Here is a 21,145-nt window from a genome sequence, read left to right as displayed (position 1 = left end):
GATAACAAAGTTGGATTTGCCATATTGTCATTTTCGTAATTTTTCAACAGAACGGGTCATTCTTCCAATTTCTTTGTTGTACATTTATACCCAACAAAGTGGCATCCCACTGTAGCGCCAGCCCAGGTAGCATCCGTTAAAATGGCGAGGCAAACTAAAGAACGAAAGGGATTAAAGTAGACTTTGATTTCGCCTCCAAAAAACCTGCCGGGCGAGATAACTCCAAGACCTCTGTCTCTTTCTTTAGGGCGACCAAGGTATTTTCATATACAACAAGTAACAAGTACTGTCAAAAATGTAAATAGATAAAAGGTACTCTAACTTCATTATGTTAAAGTTTAATTTCGCTTGGTAAGGAGAAAAACGTGCCATGCTAAATGTTGCCATTTAGAAAATAATGCTCCTTTTTCTAGTTATTATATTTTGAATGATATTTAAAAATAATTTATTATTTATACTTACATGTCTATAAATTATATACTTTTGTATATTGTATGTACACAAAAGCGGGTACGCTCGAAGCTGACCTTCACTACATTTATTGTATTTCCTACGTTTTTGTTGTCATATTTCTATGAAAATAATAATGACACTGCCCTAATTTGTTCTGTTCAAGTCGGTGCAAAGTTAGCCTAGACAGACTCTACAGCTCTACAGATAGAGTTGTTAGACCAAGATAAGTCTTCAACGATTTTGATTTTGTCATGGGGTCCATTGATTGATGACTTGATGAGACATTTGAATCTAGTAGAACTTAAGGCTATAGTGTCAGTGTCAAATCTTGACAGTTGAGTAGACATTGACAATCAGCTGATCCTTTTCCTTGACCCAAGTTTCGCGTTCGATGTAGCATATTCTCGAAATCGCCGTCCTTTTTTTATTTGTGCAACTTATATCTTTGTATCCTTTTTTATCGACATCGAACTAAGAATGAAGAATATTAACGTCATGAAATCATGATCGCCAGACGCCAGTTCGCCACGTCTATCGCCTATCAGTTTCAGACGTTCGTCAGTTTGATATCTCACGTAGAGTTATCAGGTCGGCTACGATAACTTAAAATAGTCTGGGGGTGTTTATGTTCGAATCCCAGCCATGACAAATGTACAGACAGTTTACTTTGCGATATATTTTTTTGTGATTTACATTTGCACTTACAAAACACATGACATGATGATGCAATAAAAGTTTGACTACAGAAATCAAGTTCAAAGTGCTAAAACAATTGGCGTCGAATCGATTTCTACAGTGAAGCAAATATCGTGCGTCACTTGCCATAAAGCTAGGTTAATTAAGCAGAACATATTGAATGGTTGGGAAAATATTGTAATGTATGGTAAACGTGTGAAGTGATTTTAATGGTGGCACGTGCTGGACACTGTAGGACCCGCGAGAGAGGCTGTTGAAGCGGCCTACCATGACTGATATCAGTGCCGTCAGGTGAGGACCCAACAAATACTCTTTATTGCACACCTCAATAGGGAATATTACGCGAAACTCTGCGTATGGGGCGCCACTACCACAATCTGAGGGTCTATCGGGAGACAAGAAAATCGAAGTTTCGTTATCTAACATCTCTGTCACTTGCATATTCGAGTGATGGAGAGGCAGATAGCCAAGTTTCGGATTCGCGTTTCCCGGTAGGTCCTCTGTAAACAAACTGCCTTGATGCATCAATGTCATATTTTATTATCTCTGAAAACTTCTGTTAAAGGTACAGTATGTATAAGTTACTCTATGGTTTACTAAAAAGGCTAGTGCTCTGGTGGCAGAACATTGCAGTAATATCCCCTATTACTAACCAAGAAATAAAATTATGTAAACTGAGTATTATTGCATATAATGAATTTAAAATACATACAGTCAGCTTTATATTAGCTTAGCATCTTAACATACAAATTTCTATGCAGGGGTTTACCTTTAAGCTGCAGCTTTTCAAATCCTTTACAGTGTTTGCGGTCAGCGGGAGATTAATTTGTAAATCCATATAATCCATTTACATAGTTTTACTTCATGAGTACTAAAACCAAACCCAATCCAAATCACGGTAACCAAAGACAATATTATTACTAACCGAGGTTTGTCTGCACAAAAATGGCCATGTCCTCATTGTGAAGCCAAAATCATCTGACCAACAGGTAGTATTTTTCTAACATCTTGCTCACATTCAATCTGGTCACTTGGATCTGTCTCGTTTTAAATATCAAAACTTGCACCAGCCATCACGTCTGAATTTTCCATGATTTTCATTGATTTGCATGATTTGATTTCCATGATGACAGTTTGGAATCGGTCCGGGGATTGTCAAATTGAAATCTGGAAACTTTTGCCAAGGAAACACCTAGAAGTAATCTTATTCTTCAAATAATAATTATTTTCTGAAGTAACTTGGAGAAAAATGATATTTTAACCGCCATTTTTGAACTGTCTGTGAATCTGCAAAGTGAATGAGAGCCCTTCCCCATCCTCTAGAATTCCACATGATTATGGCTACACAATAATTTACTTCTTGTAATATTTTATTTCTGACTGTATTTAAAATAAATTATTTTACAAAAATAAAGCACCAGAAGATTAATAAAGAAACATAGACAGCAGTTATTTTTAGACACAATTTCTATTTTAAAACCCGTATAAAACTATAAAGAGTAGGTAATTTGATTGTGACGTCACATACAAGTGTTTCATATAAATTCCATAGTAGCAAAATCGTTCTAACAGTTCGAAAAAAGAAACTGATTTGACTAGTAGTCAAATACCCTATTGCATTGCCATATATTGCAGTTTGTGTGTGTGTGTGCAGGTATCTTCTCACTAAGTAGCTATCCTCTGCACCCTTCCGATGTTTGCTGTGCCCTGCACGGACTCACTGTTCTGACACACTAGCACCCTTCATTTGACTCACTTGTAAGTTGCTTCTTCATAATTTATTTCTATCCTCCTAAGGCCCAAGGTCCTACCGATAGTACTTTTTCAGTTAGATGAAATTTAAACCATATTCAATTGGAACAAAGTTGCATTTCTTTTGTTTCGTTAAATTTTCAAACAAATAAGAATCAACTCAATTCCTTGCACTATAAGTCCAAAATTCAGTGGCAAATTTTGGTGTTTTGCATTTGTATGGCTGGGCCTTAGGAGGCTATAACATAGTTATCTGATAAAGTATCATACTTTTCTTATGTTCTCATTTTGATGATCTCATTTACAAGAAACAGATTCAATTATAAATCATCAACATTGAAATTTTTACCACTTCCTAGTTATAGTAAAAACTATTTAAAACGCTGGAATTCATTTGAGATCTCATCTGCCAATGAATCTGCCATCTGCAAACGCATAACATATTTTTTTTAACCTTAGTTTTGCAATTTTTTAACCTTAATTTACTGTCACCCTAGAAATTGCTTTGTATCTTTCCCTTTAGGCCAACTAATCTGTCATGAAAATATAATTAAATTGGATTACCAACCATCGATAGACAATAAATCATGAAATCTTAATATGAGTTGAGTCTGTTTGTAAAGCGAGGTTTAGACTAGCAAGAACTTGCATGCAACTAACGTTACATTACTGACTACTAAGGTAAATTGTATTCAAAATGTTTATCAGATACCGCAATGTAATGAGAATTGCATGCAAGTTCTTGCTAGTCTAAACCTTGCTTATTATTTAAGTACTCAAACATTTTCTATGCTTTGTAAACATACCTACATAATTTTCACAATCAACTTTACACTACATCTTTACAAAGGAATTTAGAAGCCAAAAATGTACATATAGTTGGTCAAGCAAATCGTGTCAGTAGAAAAAGGCGGCAAATTTTTAAAAATGTAGGCGCAAAGGTATATCTTCCCATAGTAAATTTGAATATCGCGCTTTTTTCTGACAAGATTTGCTTGACCAACTCCGTATATACCTATGTAACGAGATTGTTTAACCACAGAACACAGTACTACCGTACAGAAAGGACACTACCTACAAAACCGAAGTTTGACAGCGAGTCAGGGACGAATCATGCTGTCCTTTATGGCACTAACCCTTTCGGCTATTTAGGGTTGTCAAAATTAGAGTCATTATCTTATCTGTGATCGTGCACGCAAAGGGACGTCAAGTTGTGCCAACCCTAATAATTGCTCGGAGCAATGCTGAGCCGAACGGAGCCGAGAATGCCCGAAAGGATGTGTCTCCACTGGTTTAGCTAACTTAGTTTACACATTATAAGATAAGCATTGCAGTTTCATCACTGTTTACTTTGCCCCAGGGCATGCATTCAGTAAGATTAATTTGCTTATCAGATAACAATCCGTGACAATACCTACAAATGGTAAAATGTCACTGACTGCCACTTGTTATTTCATAATGAGGATGTGGTCCCGGTGCTGGTTGTCTATACAAAACTAGCACCTTAAGAGGAAAGTGGATGACCGATTCCCCAACCCCATACAAACGTGGTCCCCATTTTGCTCTGAATATTAACATTATAGAAAATATTTTTACGTAATTTGATGTATTTTAAGACGCGTGGTCTGGGCGGAGCTAAGCGCTCAGTACCCGCACTACCCGCTTACCCCGCTCACTGCTAAATATAACATAAGTAGGTATCTTGGTCAGAGAAAGTTACAATACTAAGTAAAAATAGGCACTAATTTGCTCCATCATCATTAGGATAAGAGTGGACTTAATTAAATAATTATTTTATGATGTCAGCTAAGAAAGTTAAATCTAAAATGTAAGATATCAGCATGTGTCTACCTCGTCTTAAGCTCGGGGGAGTCAAAGCGTTTCTGACCCTCGATCATTGTGCGAAGCGCCGGCGTGGGTTTAATGGGTAGGCACCTCTCTTTCTCAAAATGTCCTGACCTCAGGCCTGACGGACGATGGGTAACTGCATTCCCACAGCGTCAAAAAAAAAGTGCAAGGGTATATAGGGGATAGGACATATCATATGTGGAATTGGCGCATCCCATAGTTAAAAAAAGTCAGTTTCAAATGACCTATTTTAGTTGCCCAACATCTTAGTGTGCTTAATGATAGTTAGATATGGTGGTTAACCGGCATACCTAAGTCAGAACGTGACAGCGGTTTATTTGCACAGTTCGTTAATTAATGTATTTATCGTATAATTACATAGTTGCGCGTGAAGAGTTTGCTGTTCTTTACTCGACAGAAGGTCGATTGATCAAGTCTCGTTCAACTTTACGTTTATTTTAAATAAGTTTTTAATGCGTCAATTAAGAGCTATTACTTGGAAATGACCGGTTTATTTGTTAACACGCACATTTAGATACTCCGTAAAGATAAAAAGTCCCAGGTATAAAATATAACTGCATTTCTCATACAATTCAGTAATTTCAAACCAAGTCTTTTTTTGTATAACTAGTTTCGGTAAAGTATTGTATGGTATTGTACAGTAGGTACAGTGTGTGTGTTGTGTGTTATGGTGACTGAAGGCCCCGAAGACCAGCGCGCAGGCGCGGAGATCGAAGCGGCGCCGGCTTCGGTCGTAGAGCTGGGAGAAGCTCTTACGCATGCAGTAGATAGGTACGATAACTTCCTATATGACTTTATAGAAGTTGCTCAAGAAATTGAAGTTATAAAGATAAACCCATAGATTACATATAATTGATTCCAACTGGAACCTTTAGAAAATTCTGTTGACCATTATAAGCTCCGCTTGTTTTTGTTGTGGTTATCAACTGTGATTTAAATACAAGTAAATTTTGAGAGGTTAATATTGCTTTAAGCCACGACTTCGTAACTCCATAAACTGGAAATTGGTCTTTTTTTTTTGTAGAATCGAATGTTGTAATCGAAACAATTGCGGCGTCATCTGAGCTTAGCTTTGCGCAAGCGCATTTATCTTTCAATGCCCACTTGCACTAGTGTTTTTTTTAAATTCCGTGGAAACGAACGGTACGGAACTTTTTTTAAACTTTAAGTGTAGGTAAAGGCAGCAGACGTACGCCTTTATAAACATGGGTACCGTAGTCATTGTTTTGGCTAAACTGCGGAAACTCTGAAAGAAATGTTTGCACTAACACAAAAATTGCACTTGCGAACTATGTCTAACACCGGCCAAACAGGTCGACGCAAGAAATTCGGTTTTAGGATATTGATATAAATTTTTTTTACTACATCAGTATTTTGTTGAATTACTCAATGACTTGGGCTAATTATTTTTTTCAGTGATGATGGCATGAAATGAGAGACTGTGTTGAATGTGCAAATAATGTTTAAATATGAATCATTTCGATAAAAGAACTTTGATGACCGGGGTGACTTTGTCTCGTAATTATTGTTTACTACTGAGGGGATTTCATACAGACTGTTTTAACACTCCTCGGATATATTTTGTATGGGTTAATTGATAATAAGGGGCATGGTACACTGTGTCCGATTCGCACGTCGCTCCGAAGTTTGAGCAAGACAAGGGTCCCTACTTTAATGGAAACAAAACACGCTAAAAATAGCAGAAAAAAGAGAAAAAGGAACAATAAAAAGTGAACGCATAATCTGATGTACCATATGGCGTTAAGTCCGCCATTTGTACCTTTGATGTGCAATACAGTTTTAATAAATAAATGTGCCTTTATATAAATAATAGTTACCAATTTAATTAATATAATGTTTGTTAACTCTGATCTCACTTCACTCGCGATGGGTGAAGAATAGTCTCTAGCTAGAGAGCACTAAATAAAACACTGCGTTTGCTTCAGACTCTCTCAGTTCCTTAGACAGAGCCTCTGGATGCGCACCGTGTTCTAATTAATTTAGTTTACTTTAATGTTCTTCAAATCATTTATTACAACTTAGCATTTATGCTGCATTTTACCTGCGTGTGTGTTAATCAACATGAGTGACGGGTATGTTATCCTTGCATATTATTTTCATTGTTATTTTAGTTCGCTTACGTTTACCTATTATGTGTACCTATTTCATAATACATAAAATGATTAACGAGTTCCGATCAGGTTCCGATGTAATCAAGTGCCGGCAACATCGATTGGTAAAATCCTTTAAATACGAGCATAGCATATGATTGTTAGTACAATCATCATTAAATTCCTTTTAAGTGGCCAAGGTTGGTCGAAGTTCATAAATAGTTTCAAGTGTAGAGTTTTCTGAATTACCTATAATTAATTAAGTTACACTGTCGATCTGAAACTGACTGTCACTCTCGCAATATGGTGGGTACTAAGACATTTAATTTATTTTTATTATTGATATTTTTCAAAAAGTACGTATGTATTTACTTATGCTTGTAAATATTTACTCTGCATAGGTAAATATAATCCGCCTTCAAAAAGTTATCTCAATCTCTAAAATACTTACAGAGAAATTTTATCCGACTACGGCATAGCTAAAAGGAATTGTTATTCTATATTGATACTCTTTTACGTAAGGTTCGTTTTTGTGGTGGTGATTAAAGACTTTTTCAAAGTGCTCAACTCCTTAAAATGAGGCAAGCCGGTTCCTCGAGTTCCTTGCACAACTAATCGTATTTACTGTAGCATCGTTTGTACTCGTATACCAATGACCAATTTAAAACTGGAAAAGGTGGGGGTACAACGTACACCATATGAATTGTCCTTGGTCGGAATTGTCTTTTGATTGATTTGAAAGTTTAGTTAATAATAGCTGTCGTGTCTAATTTACCAAATGGTCCACGATTGATCGATCTTCTTTATCATTTATTTCCTAAGTTACCAACATCAGAAAGTTAACATAGGATCCGTTGCTTCCACCTTCCAGTCCTTACATCACTCGTTCGGAACCAGTTGGAAGTGTTGGAATACAAAACTTGTGTACGATTCAATCTGCACCAATCCGGGTAATATTTTGTACATGTAGTAATTAATAACTTAGTATTATCTGGTACCTAATATTTACAATTGTTATCATAATATTCATAATCAACGACCGCACATCAAATGGACAAGCGTTTATATATACATATCTGCCGCAACATTCGTACAGTATTATTAGAACTCACGCGATCGCTTGACTTGGTGTTCTCTGCGGTAGAGTTCCTCGCTTTAAGACAGTTGACTCTTAATCGCTAATACATAGTTTAAAGTGATCATAAAGTGAGAAAACGTACAAAAGTTTAAGCTTTAATGTTATCTGTGTCAAATTATTCTTCGTCTATTTAAAAACGCCTTATTGTAAAACTCGCTGGTTACAGGTTGAACGAGGACCGAGAACGCATTCCGTGCCTGAGCTCAGACAGCGACCGCACGATGTGGGGAGCACAGCGCCGCGTCCTCCTCCTGGACGTCCTGCTGGCCTGCTGGGGCGTGGGCACGTGGCTGGGCGTCAACGGGCTCTACGTCCAGCTGCCGCTGCTCGTGGAACGGCTGCCCGAGGGCTGGGCGCTGCCTTCATCCATGGTTTTAGCTGTCCAACTTGCCAACTTGGGATTAGTGGCTTACGCGCTGTTGCGCCGGCTCCGACCGCGAGCTTCTGACTCTCCCTACATCTACGGATTGCTAGTTGTAGGAACCCTCGCACTTGCACTCAATGCCTTCCTTTACGAGCAGACAGTGGCAAACCGCTCCCTCGCGTTCCTCTTCTTAACTTTCTTCGCGGCGCTCGTAGGATGTACGAGTTCTGTTTTATTCTATCCGTACTTGAGGCACTTCCGCGACGTGTATCTCGCGACGTATTTAGTCGGCGAAGGTTTGAGCGGATTCATCCCGGCTATCTTAGCTTTGATTCAGGGTATCGGCGGCGAGCCCACGTGCATACTCAACGATGAAGGTACAGGGCTGGTACCGGTCTATCCGCCGCCGCGATTCGACACGACTGTGTTCTTATTGCTGTTGTCAGGCTTGTCAGCGATGAGTTTGGCCAGCTTCGTAATAGTAGATCGATACAGTGGGTTCGCATCGGAGCGTGTGGAACCTGCCGCCGCCGCGAAGGATGACGAAGCGACATCCGAGCCGGTAGCGCTTCATCGCGGGCATTGGCTTTTCGTGTTGGTTCTCATGGGAGTTCTCAACGCGCTTTCAAACGGGGTTCTTCCGTCCGTGCAGTCGTACTCGTGCATGCCGTACGGGAACCTGGCATACCACCTGGCGGTGACGTTGGGCGCGATGGCGAACCCGGCGGCGTGCCTGGCGGGCGTGTGGCTGGCGCCGCTGCCGGGCCGCGTGCTGGGGGCGCTGCTGTCGGCCGCGGCGGTGCCGCTCGCCTACATCCTGGTCGCGGCGCTGCTCAGCCCCGAACCGCCGCTGCACCACCACGCCGGCGGAGCCGTTTTAGTGGTGAGTTTGCCTCATCTTCTATTAGATATTAGAAGAAAAAGAGATCAATGAACCAACAATGACAATGTAGTCGATTGGAGCCCTCGATCCTTTTAAGTTTCAATGTTTCAACATTAACCGCACATGTGCAAGGGAGACGGACCGTAATCCTTCTCTTTTGCTATTTTCGGTTCAATAATCAGATGAAGCGGTCCCGATAAAGATAAATTAAAGCATTTCAGTCTCAGCATTCTAGTGGCTTTCCACCAACTATACCTAGATGTACATGATATTTGAACTTCAAGCAATAGTTAGCAAGTGCAATAGACCGTCAGCAGGAGTTGAGTGACCGCATTCTCCTAATTCCAGGTGTTGTCGTGGACGCTGGTGAGCGGGGTGGTGTCGTACGCGCGCATGTGGGTGTACGGGTGGGCGAGGCGGGGCGGCGCGCGCGGCATGCGCGCCGCGGGGGTGGCCACGCAGGCGGGCTCGGCGGCGGGCTCCGCGCTGCTCTACGTGCTCGTCAACCACACCGCCATCTTCACACAGCCGCCCGCCTGCCCGCCCCTCAGATAGTATCTCCACTACTAAACTTGATGGCCACAATTAAGTTACACGTGTTTGGCTTGATGGTGCTTGATTTACACTTGTAGTTCTAATGAAGCTTACGACGCTGGATGTCAATGAAAGTTACTGAATTATGTGTGTTTTTAGATTTAATATAAGTATTTGATATAAGTATTTTGTGATATCAAAAATTACTGTTTTGCGACGAGTGGAAAGCTTGTTCTATTCGTAAGGCTAGGTTTTGTTTGAAGTTGTGTAGGGGCATTTTCATATGTTCCTAAGTATGTACGGGTAGTTCGCGGATGTAACAAAACTGACAGTTATGTGTTTTAAACTTATGTTAAGCTTAATTATGCAAATCACTGAATAAATATAAATAAATAAAAATGAAAATTCAAAAATACTTACCAGCTGAAATACTTACCGGCTGACGGCTGACCGTAGAAGTAAGTTTTATATGTGATATAGAATATGTTTGACAAACTGCAGGTAGAGTAGAGTACCTGCTCCTCAATTGGTCCTTGCTAAATGAGTTTCATATACTTGTTCGTAGTATCGGGTCCGTGAAACTACATTAAAGATTTTAAATATAGTTTTAATTGACAGCTCTTATATTATGGCTTTACTTGACGGGGCTTAGTAATGCACTTTATTTAAACCGAGTATTTATAGTAGATTGTAGGTACAACAAGGGCATAAAACGACCATTCAAGGGGTCATTCCGTCGTGAATCTCGTCAGACATTGATAGATACTGCACTTAACAGACTGTATCATGACTATCATATGTATGTGTGTCTATGTCTAGAATGTCATCTTATCATTGATCCAGTATATATAATGAACCCACTGTTATCTACTACACAATTTAACGTTTAGCTGCATAAGTGTAGGTACTTGTGTCCAGAGTTAAAAGTTAAACTACCATTTCAAACTTCAATTTCAAACTCAACGTCAAACTTTTATTTACATGGTTCCATGCATCTTCAATGATATTTTTAAATAAATATGCTTAAAACTTGCTTCTAACTGCTGTCTTTACTTTTCCTTAATTCTGTATATCAGTATACTATTTGCTGAATCAAATTGCTTAATTATACCTACTAAATTACCTACTTAAATAAAATTTTCGTTTAGGTTTTTAAATTTGGGTTATTACTTATTATCCTGTTTCGTAGTACTTATATAAGTAGTTCTGATGATTTATAGATGGTTATGGTCAGTGATACTTACCTACTTGTTTATACCTTATAAATAGGGTTATTGACACATGTTGAATTTTATATCTACAGTTAAATAGATAGAAAATGAGCAATTCATCACAATAAATTGGAAACTTAAAAAATATATAAGAATGATAAAAAAATACAAGTTTCAAACTTTAATATGTGTTTAACTTCCAAATAGGAAATAAATAATGGTACCATTCGATTCCTTACATTTTATTGAAAGAAGTATTGTATTGCAACAGCATACATAAACCGCAAAAATCGCAATTTACTTGTTTTCCATACATCGAAACGGCTTCTAAGCAATAGCATTTTGTTAGAAGCGTTTCGTCAGTAAAGTGCGGATGCCAAACTTTGTCCGACTTTTGTATTGTTTTAAGACAATGGGTCCTATACAGAGATTTGATCCTCAAAACAAACCTGATCGACTGATACCATTAGGTAATAAAAATTTGTCAAATACCCTATTGTTTATTAGTTACCTAAATTATGATATAATACCTTGTTATGGACATTTTCGTTAATATCACGATATAATTGTACTTATGAAGTTTTAGATACTAACAATTATACAGTGTTGACAATAATGTTGTTGTTTGATTTCAAACATTCTCATACCTACAAATGTGACGTTATCTATGAAAAGGGATCTTATTGTCGATGGCACTTATGCCATTATTAACGATGCTCCGATATAAATACAATGCCGCGCGACGCTGTGCGGCGTAAGCGCCATCGACAATAAGGTCCCTTTTCATAGATAATGCCCCATATTTTCTACAAACTTTTTGTTACAGTGCATGTTGTCTACACGATGGGTAAAAAATAAGTGCATTCCCGTTGCCAGGGAGGTTTTGGGACCACGATCTCGCGTAAAAAAAATTTACCCTCCCATAGAAAATGGACCAGCCAATTTTTTTATTCGTGATTTCGGGGTTGGTGCCATACTAAAAGTTGTTCAGTATAATCCCAAAACCTCCCTGGCAACGGGAATGCACTTATTTTGTAGCCACTGTGTATAGTGCTTCAACTTCAACACTACAGGCAGGCAAAAAAAAAGAGTAGTAAATAATTAAGACCGCAGCTGAGCGTAAGCAGGCACGCGTACAACATACCATAGGGTGTAGAATATGCATGTGGTTTCTGTTAAGATTGTGTGCTATAATGGTTAATTTTCAACGACAGAAAAGTTAAAACTCGCGACGGAAGACCCATATCATATGCCATTTCTTTGCACGATTTGAACCCAGTGACAAAATTACACCTCATCCTCTAGCGCAGGGGTCACCAATTAGTTTATTGATGTGCATAATTGTTCTCTATCGTATTTTCTCGGAAACGTTCGTATTTGTCATGCTACTTCAGTTAACCTCAGTACTTTTTGTACCGAGACTGGTTGAAATAGAAAGACACGTTCGTACGTTTCCGTGAAAATACGATAACTCAAGGGTCGCAGGTGATTATTGGCGATGATAGTCGTTGACTGGCGGGTATAGTAAAGTAAAGTAAAGTAAATATAAATATACGTAAAGTATTATCGTGCCCGCTAGTCATCGTCTATCATTGCCGATAGTGTAGAGGAGGCATAAAGTTCAATTTCGCTGTAATAATCGCGATCGCCTGGCGTCCGGGTCACGGCATATTCCTTCGCCGTCTGGCGTTCAGAAGGTTAACAAATAAAAACACCCGACTGGTTCGACAGTTATTTTAATTTAAAATTTCAAAAAGCAAATACAATCTCCGCATGACTCGTCATAAAGCTTTACACGTAAAGTATTATCTTTAATAGTATAATAAATATAACAAAGAGTGAAGTACTCCGGCGCTAATAAAAGATCTGCATGCGCGCGCTCTCGCTCGCTCCCGCGTCGCTCCTCATCTTCCGTCCCGCTTTACTTGTCCTTCTCTGTCTCAGTCTTCCTGCCGAGTGGGACTGCTGCTCGCACTCTGTAAATTCAAACACATAGAATTAGCATCGATTGTTTCAAAGCTATATAATAATTGCATGCGATTTAAAAAAAAGTGCGTTTGACAAAATAAAATATTTTTTTTTTCTTATAATTTAAACTGTGACGTCACTTTTCCGTACAACAAACGTTAGAATAATATACAGGGACGTGAAAATATGTCAGAATGGCCGTGCCGCAGACAAAGGCACGAAATTCAAATTTTCTATGGGACGATAACCCTTCGCGCCTTCATTTATTAAATTTGCCGCTCTTTTCTACTGACGGAATTGGCTTGACAGACTTTATACGACAGATAATCACTAGACTCGATCCATAAAGCGTTTATCACATTCTCTATCGGTACAGACATGCGCCAGACTAGAGGCTCAATTCGACAACGTGAATGGGCACAAAATCACTACCTCTTATAAAACAAAGTCCCCCGCCGCGTCTGTTTGTGTGTATGTATGTTCGCGATAAACTCAAAAACTACTGAACGGATTTTCGTGCGGTTTTCACCCATCAATAGTGATTCTTAAGAGCCCGTAAAATTGATAGATTGTTCCCTAAAATTGTACACCTTTTGATACGCAATAGAAATAATAAGTACAGGTTTCTATTAGCACGTCTTCTCATCTTGCCGTTTTACAGATCAATTTTTTGAAAACAGACCAACTAAATTAGTAATGATTTTTTTTCTGATGGACGTTTAGGTAAACGCGCGTAAAGCACTGATTTTATCGGTCTTATTTGTAAATTTCGTAAAGTTTGGACGGCTAAAAATGGTTTTTTGTATTACACATATCCTGTACTCCACCTTTTACAGACTACATTTTTATTATTATGACTGAAGTAGTGTAAATGAAGTTAGACGAAATCATATTTCTCCAGAAATTACTTCAAAACAAGTGACAATTTCTCTGAAAATCGACTTATGTAATTTCAACGTAATTTTGATACTTAAACAATCTACAACATTTGCTGAAACTGTTATTATGCATCAATTTGTATAATTTACCAGCATAATTTTTTGATGAAGTTTTAAACACTGCCCCTTCTCTTCATATATTACCGGTGACGTACGCTCGGGACCTCATTATTAAAAGGCAAGATGAGAAGATGTGCTAATAGAAACCAATACTTGTTATTTAAATATTACGTAACAAAACGTGTATAATTTCAACGACAAAATCTATCAATTTTACATTTTTGCTCCAAAATCGTTACCGGGCTCTTAAGGCCGTTTCATCGGTTTGCCGCTGTCACTGTCACATTTTGCAAGAAAGAACGGGAAAGATCTTGCGCGCCAAGTGTCAATTTTGATCGAATTTTGTCGATTTTTATTTATTTTAAAAACGTTACCTTACAATATCGAAATACGAAAGCTATGAAATTACTAATTAAAGTAAGATTGTTTTTTGTTCTTTTTTTTATAGTATTACATAATAAATAACCGAGTAAAGTTGGATTAAAAGTGCGAGTTAGAGGTTACTTTGGGAATTAATTGTATCGAGCGAAGTGTCATAATTCGTGTATCGGAAGCTATGATATTAAAGATAATATAGTCAAGAACTACATATATTTTTTCCACGTCTACGTATATCAGCGCCTCTTAGAAATACATGATCATATAAGGAGATTTTTCGCCTTCTGGCTCAGGGAAGGTTTATGTGTATCATTTGTTATGGTTTTGTGTAACCCGTGCGAAGCCGGGGCGGGTCGCTAGTTATTATATAAGACGACTCGCTGGCCGGACGATGATGATGATAGATGATGATACTTACTTGGCGGAGATCTCGTTGATCTTTGCGCGCGCCAGCTCGAGGTTGGCGTCCACCTGCGCCTTGTTCATCTCGTAAGCCTTCGGCAGCGTGAACAGCGCTATCCAGCCTGCAATATATGACATACATCCATGTTTAACATACGTTTTATCTTTATTTTTACCGACATTTTGGAATTTATACTACACTATAGGACATCTTACACAAATCTACCTAGTCCCACAGTAAGCTTAATAAGGCTGGTGTTATGGGTACTAGACGACGATAATAGATAGATAAAGATAAAAATATCCAAAACTAAGAAACAAATGTCTGTGATAAGCAAACAAATAAAATTGCACAATAAGTACATGAAAGTACGATTTAGACGGTTCAAGAACTTCAAACTTGCATGCAATATTTTATTTAATACATTAAAAATGGCAGCTTTTGGTGGCAACTGTATAGTCAAACTATAGCGTTGGATAAAACTACAGCAAACAATACATGCCGTAAAGCGCCATCTTTTTAGCTGTCATGACGTCCATAACGAATTCAAAATGATTGTTATTGTGAGATTTGTGAGTGAGAAAGCTCTACCGAAGTCTCGGCAAGGTTCTAAGGTGTAATAAGGAAACAGTTTAGCGAAAAGGATCCATCCCCAAAAATTTGACACTGAAACGAAAATGACCTGTTTTTCTGACAGAAAATTAAAACTTAATTGGGTGATGATTGTAGATCGGGTGACTTTTGGAGATCAGGTCCTTTTCTCTAAATGATGTCCATAACTCCTTATACAAAAGGCTAATTCCTTACTGCAATTCGTTAACCACATTATAAAGGTAACACTGACCCAGGATAATGAGCGTCATGCCGTTGAAGCAGGCGCCCACGTACGTGAGGCACCACAGCAGCACGCCGAACTTCAGCGAGTCCACCAGGTCCTCCACCAGAAACAGTCTGAAACGTGATAAAGGGTACTTAATAACACATCCAATATAACAAATGTTCAGGAAACAAACTATTGGCGTTGCGCGTGGTGGAAGATATATAAGCAACAACAACGCACGGCAAAATTTCATTTTCATGGGATCACACTTCATACCTACCTAGTACTTATTTAACACTGTCAAGGAACTGTCAGATAACTTGTGTCCTTATAAACACCAGGGCGGCTACACCGTCATGCACAATGCGAATGCAAAAGGGTATTTGACTACTAGTCAAATCAGTTTCTTTTTTCGAACTGTCAAAACGATTTTACTACTATGGAATATATATGGGGACTTCCGGTTCGAGCGCCATCTTGATAGTTAGCATCGTGATTAATTACTTTGTTTTTTGCTTATTAATATTGTTTAAAGTGTAATATCGATAGCTTATTATACAGTAAACTAATGTGGTAGTGTGCAGTGAATGGAGAATTAATTTTGAAGCGCGTTTAACCACCATCTTGGAGTCAACGGCCGGTAGTCCACGTGCTTCTTGTAAAGACTAGCTATCGATTTACAAGAGCTAACAAATCACCGTACACTGTCTTGTACAACCGTACAATTTTTGTCGTTTGTAAACCTCTCAATACCTTGATACTGGCGAAATAGTCCCACTGGGCTGAAGCCATAATTTTAAAAGAAGAAGAAGAAGGAATATATATGACACAACTAGCATGTGACGTCACGACCAAATTACCTACTCTTTAAAGTTTTATACGGGGTTTAAAATAGAAATAGTGTCTAAAAATAAGTGCTGTCTACGTTTCTCTTTTAATCTTTTGGTGCTTTATTTCATGCATGGTGTAATATAATTTATTTTAAATACAGTCAAATACCCTAATGTATGTAAGGATAAGAGCATGTGTTCCAATGGAAAAGATTTAAACAGCGCCTAAGCGAAGTGCCTTCAGGGGCCCATTTTTCGAACGGTATTAGACTAATATTATTAGTCCACGAACTGTCAAGTCATGGGTAACCATGGCAACACACTAATAATATTAGACTAATAACGAGACATGGGCCCCTGGGGCCCGTTTCTCAAAAGCTTGTAACTTCTAATGTCACTTTTTGACAGCTTTTATTAGAAAGGGACTCACTTGTATTACAAGTTACAAGCTTTTGAGAAACGGGCTCCTGGTCGATCATCTGACCGGCGACGTGTTTTTTTTATGGGCGAGTTTTTTATCTAAGAAAAAATCCTCACCAGTAGTGTTAACAGTCAAAGGAATATCATCTCTTTTGTCCAATGGGATCTACATCTATCGCGAAATATTATTCGTGTGTTACTCCATTTCTGGCCGCCTGTCAGATGACTATCTTAGCCATAGCATAGCTGTGTCAATGTTTTAAAACAGAATATAATACAAGTATCGCAAAAATGGCACATTTGAAAGTGTTGGCTGGCAGAATCTTTTGGGTATCCACGACGGCAGTGATAGCTAACTAAACAGCATTATTTGAATAGGTACCAAGGGTTTACCTGCGAAGTTCGCTGACTGCAGCATTGAGGTGCGCCGTGGCGGAGGCGGCCAGCGACTGCATGCGCTCAGCGGGCACGCTGATATCTTTCTCCAAGAGGAATCTGGAAAGAAAACATTAATTTTCAGTATCAGCTGTAACGCTACCAAGTAAATTCAGTAGGAGGAACATTCCTAGAAACTTACTAACTAATTTTTTTATAAGAATTGTTTCTGCGTATTAAATCTGTTATTATTGATTCAGAGCACAGTGTTTTGACACAGAAAAATCTGGAATGCTATAATTGCTGTCTACACAAGAAGAGTCGCAAGTCGCAATGCGTACTACAAATGATTGATGAATTAAATATGTACTAAGCAGTCGTCAACTAGTCTGTCAAGCCATTTCTGTCAGTAGAAAAAAGCGGCAAATTCAAATAAAGTAGGCGCAAAGGGTAATCGTCCCATAGAAAATTTGAATTTGGCGCCTTTTGCTACTGACAAACTTGTTTGACCGGCTATAACGTGCTGTTTATTAGATCGACTGTAGTACGTGTGTGCCAATAGAGACGATACTTTTCCTTTAATCTAACCTATTTGTAGATTTTGTACGCTCGAAGCAGCGCTTGAGTAACCAAAAGAAATAAACTACATTGGTACATACGTGATTTTACAATTAATGGTTGGTAAACATGACAAGTTACGTTGAACACCGTAATATGTATAGGTACATTGGAACCTCGATAAGAAACTACTAGTGTATTGAGAACGTTAAACATGTCACGTTCTAGCAATGACAGCCATAAATCTAGAAAACACCCATCGGCTGCGACATTTTCCTACATCTCGTAGAAAAACCGTTTAGTAACCTGACGTTTCGTCCCAGCTTTCCCAGTAGGCGACAATTTTAGACCCTCGACCGGGATTATTTATACGGTTTTCCGATAGAGTACCTTTCTATCTTTGGATCTCCCAAATGCCTGGTTATCTAAACAAGGCTATATAAGAATATGTTTTTAATGTTCAAGAGATTTTTAGAAATTAAGATATAAAGGCGAAGGGCAAGTTTAGAAAAAAGTAGTAGGGAAAGTATAGGGTAAGGGTTAAAACAGGACTTTTCCCGCTTGACGGCGTAAAGTGTGCAACAATAATAGTTCATATTAAACACAAAAAAAACTTGTCTTCGGTCAGAATCTCACTAAATGATCATGATCAATAAATTATTCATATCCGTTCTTAGTATTTTTAGATTCTTTATTAATCTGTAGTTACAAGCAACTTAAGTTATACGTAACTATATTTCGAAAAATTGCAAATCAACAAAAGATGAGAGCACTTCGTGTCGTTTTGAAAGATTAACTTAACTGGAGAAGTATTCAATTTCAAAAATTGGCAATAGGTCTCACGACATTCACGACCATGTCACAAGATTTGCGATGCCAATTTCCGTCGAAAAACAACTAACCTAACCTCGCCCACGAACGAGTGTCTAGTTGATGACAATGATGACGATTATGAAGTACCCTGCCGCCTAACGCGCGCGATAGCCTCGCCACGGTCAAGGTCTTCAACCAAAGCTCCAAAACCCTCTATACACTCAGAAACTTAGCAAAGTTGAAACCGCTCTTGTATGTTTAGTCTTAACATCGCCCACGAACGAGCGTCTAGTTGGTGACAACAATGACGATTATGCCGCGTGCCCTGGCGCTTATCGCGCGCGATAGCCTCGACACGGCCAAGGACAAGGTCTTCAGCCAAAACTCCGAAACTCTCCAGAATTTACTTCAATTCTTCAATAATAATCCGTTTATACTCTATTTAAACACTAATATTTAGAGCAGGAATTTGAAGGAATAGGTGGTGGTCATACTAAGAGGTGGTCACAATGATCAACCATGTTATTTTTTCGTTGTGTAAGTTGTGTAGTGACACTTATGACTGCCCTTCACATTTCGGCATCCTTCTTTTTTGACCTTTCGATATTTCTCCTTTGCCCGTATTGCGGCTTTACTTAGTCTATTAGGTGTTTTCTATAAGAAATTTAACGATTTCTTTAACCTATGAAAGGCAATTCACTCAACTGGTTGCTATGTGACGATTATCTTGCTCTTTACTTATGCAAGCGTATGGTAACAGGAGTAAAGTGAGTTTATCGTTGTTGATTTATGATACCTAGTATTTCCTTATTAAAGCAGAAACTGCATAAGTAGTAATTTCATAAATTTAATACAGTCTAATCGACTGCAGAAAGATGAAAACTTAGGTACAAATGGTACAATTATTTATGGAAAAGCTCAAAAATATTACATAATGTAAGTGTGCGCGCTAAATTAATACAAAAAATAGCTTACAAAAGACGCGCGTAAGCTGTTTAAACATAAGTGTCCGCCACTGTTCAATCCAAGACAATAAGGTACCTACTGATTGTCATGGAAGCTACTTACATAAAAATTCACGACGTTAAGTGTTGTTTAAGTACCTAGTTAAGAATGGATAGCCAGGCTCGATTATTAAATTAATTTATTAACCAGTTTAATAACCACCCTGTCAAAAAATTTAAATTAGTCAAAAGCTGAAAGACACGTCTATGACATCTTCTATTTATCCATGCGACCATCACTGTCATGAAAACCTCTACAATAAAAAAAGTTTTAATATTTACATACTCAATTTTACCTTCAAGGTGGTTCAGTAGTGGCGGTACAGAAACGCGGTGATTTCCTAGTAGAAGGTAGCTAGAGTTAGGAGCTAAATCTACTTAATCAACTAAGCATTGCACACTGCCAAACCAAACCCCAAACCACACCATAGTCAACAACTTTGTATTAAGACGGTGTTTAGACCTATTTATATTTATAAAGCCGGGCTTTTCCGACCTTGTTTTACGTCTCAAAGAAAGAGATGACACATGACACAAATATTTTGCAAGCTTCCGCTGCGGTCACCGTCACGGATAAAAGAGATGTCTGACCGAAAATGTAGTACATGACATACATAATTATATATGTGAATGTGTCGAGAGGTCCCCTATCGAGTTTCTTTTTCACGCTTGCGCGGCTGACGCGACTGGTTGCGCATCTCGGCTCTATCACTGTTGCATATAGGTCCCTGTATTTACATACCTACATATGTATCCTTTGTTTGAAACAATAACTAACTTTTTACGCACGCGAATTATTTTGTTTTTGTCAGAAGAATAGAAATCAACAGACAGTGTAGTCCCGATGACACACATAGGTATCTATGTATCCAGAAATCTGATCATAGTCAAAAGAAAATATAATGGGCACAGTTTGTACGGACTTCTATGCAATCCCTACGTAAACCTTCAAAAAATTTGACAAATGTATGTAGGGACCTAGGATTCCTAGGAACATACAGAGTTCTCGATATCACGCAGTCCCGACAAACTTAAGCAGTGATTAAGTTACTAGGCATTTATTAATTATCTACTGTAAATAAATGTTTTCCACCTGTTTAGTTACTTAAAGCGTCTTGCAGGACATTCTGGAGTTCTGCTAATGTTATGAATTTTATGCAGTCAGCTGCCGAGGAAAATACTATTTCCTCTCTGTCCCTCTTTATATATGCTTGTTTCTTATGCGATTCTAGTGCACGCTGCATGATATACTTTTTCGCTATACTTTCATAAGTAGCGGGCACTCACTTGAAGGGATGTCCCTCATTGGTTTTCTGCACGGCCTGGAGCACATTCTTGTAGATGCGGAAGGCGACGGCCGCGGACAGCGCCAGCAACGAGACGTAGGCCGCCACCGACACCACGGAGCAGCACGCCAGCGCCAGCAGCAGCGCCAGGCCCGCGCCCAGCGCGGCACCCGAGCGCGCCGCGCTACGCCAGTATATTAGCGCCTCCACTGAAATATACGAGTGAATTGTTACTATTGAAGGCAGCACCGCTTACGATGCCGGTCGCTAGTGCCAGTCTT

The 21,145-nt window shown here is 38.7% G+C and overlaps 2 protein-coding genes across 10 annotated transcripts in view; one reads left to right on the top strand and one right to left on the bottom strand.

Annotated features, from left to right (window-relative positions):
- Positions 1 to 778: 778 nt before the first annotated feature.
- On the top strand, positions 779 to 11,621 carry LOC134743772 (solute carrier family 52, riboflavin transporter, member 3). 3 transcript variants are annotated; one of them, XM_063677442.1, is made up of 4 exons: positions 779 to 1,440; positions 2,804 to 2,907; positions 8,186 to 9,266; positions 9,615 to 11,621. In XM_063677442.1, the coding sequence occupies exons 3-4, from the start codon at positions 8,241 to 8,243 to the stop codon at positions 9,819 to 9,821; spliced, it is 1,233 nt and encodes a 410-aa protein (XP_063533512.1). In that variant the 5' UTR covers positions 779 to 1,440; positions 2,804 to 2,907; positions 8,186 to 8,240; the 3' UTR covers positions 9,822 to 11,621. The 3 variants fall into 3 exon arrangements, with proteins under 3 accessions (XP_063533512.1, XP_063533504.1, XP_063533497.1); XM_063677434.1 differs by lacking the exon at positions 2,804 to 2,907; XM_063677427.1 differs by lacking the exons at positions 779 to 1,440; positions 2,804 to 2,907 and adding an exon at positions 5,415 to 5,541.
- Positions 11,622 to 12,731: 1,110 nt separating this feature from the next.
- The window catches only part of LOC134743873 (reticulon-3-B), a 39,160-nt gene continuing 30,746 nt past the window's right edge, over positions 12,732 to 21,145 (bottom strand). For all 7 annotated transcript variants that reach the window (XM_063677503.1, XM_063677511.1, XM_063677546.1 and 4 more), the window contains 5 exons: positions 20,866 to 21,073; positions 17,222 to 17,323; positions 15,603 to 15,709; positions 14,774 to 14,879; positions 12,732 to 12,987 (listed from right to left, as the gene is read on the bottom strand). In XM_063677503.1, coding sequence (XP_063533573.1) covers positions 12,933 to 12,987; positions 14,774 to 14,879; positions 15,603 to 15,709; positions 17,222 to 17,323; positions 20,866 to 21,073 — 578 coding nt within the window. In that variant the 3' untranslated portion in view covers positions 12,732 to 12,932. The remainder of the gene's footprint in view (positions 12,988 to 14,773; positions 14,880 to 15,602; positions 15,710 to 17,221; positions 17,324 to 20,865; positions 21,074 to 21,145) is intronic.

Source organism: Cydia strobilella, chromosome 1 (genome assembly GCF_947568885.1).
Source record: "Cydia strobilella chromosome 1, ilCydStro3.1, whole genome shotgun sequence".
Classification (NCBI taxonomy): Eukaryota; Metazoa; Arthropoda; class Insecta; order Lepidoptera; family Tortricidae; genus Cydia; species Cydia strobilella.
The sequence above is the reverse complement of the archived record's forward strand: the minus strand, read 5'-3'. Positions and strand labels throughout refer to the sequence as shown.

Excerpts from the sequence above, each read along its gene's own strand:
- LOC134743772 (XM_063677427.1), top strand. The coding sequence starts at position 5,438 with ATGGTGACTGAAGGCCCCGAAGACCAGCGCGCAGGCGCGGAGATCGAA. Across the intron at positions 5,542-8,185 it reads CTTACGCATGCAGTAGATAG|GTTGAACGAGGACCGAGAAC; the intron begins GTACGATAACTT and ends CGCTGGTTACAG. Across the intron at positions 9,267-9,614 it reads CCGGCGGAGCCGTTTTAGTG|GTGTTGTCGTGGACGCTGGT; the intron begins GTGAGTTTGCCT and ends TCCTAATTCCAG.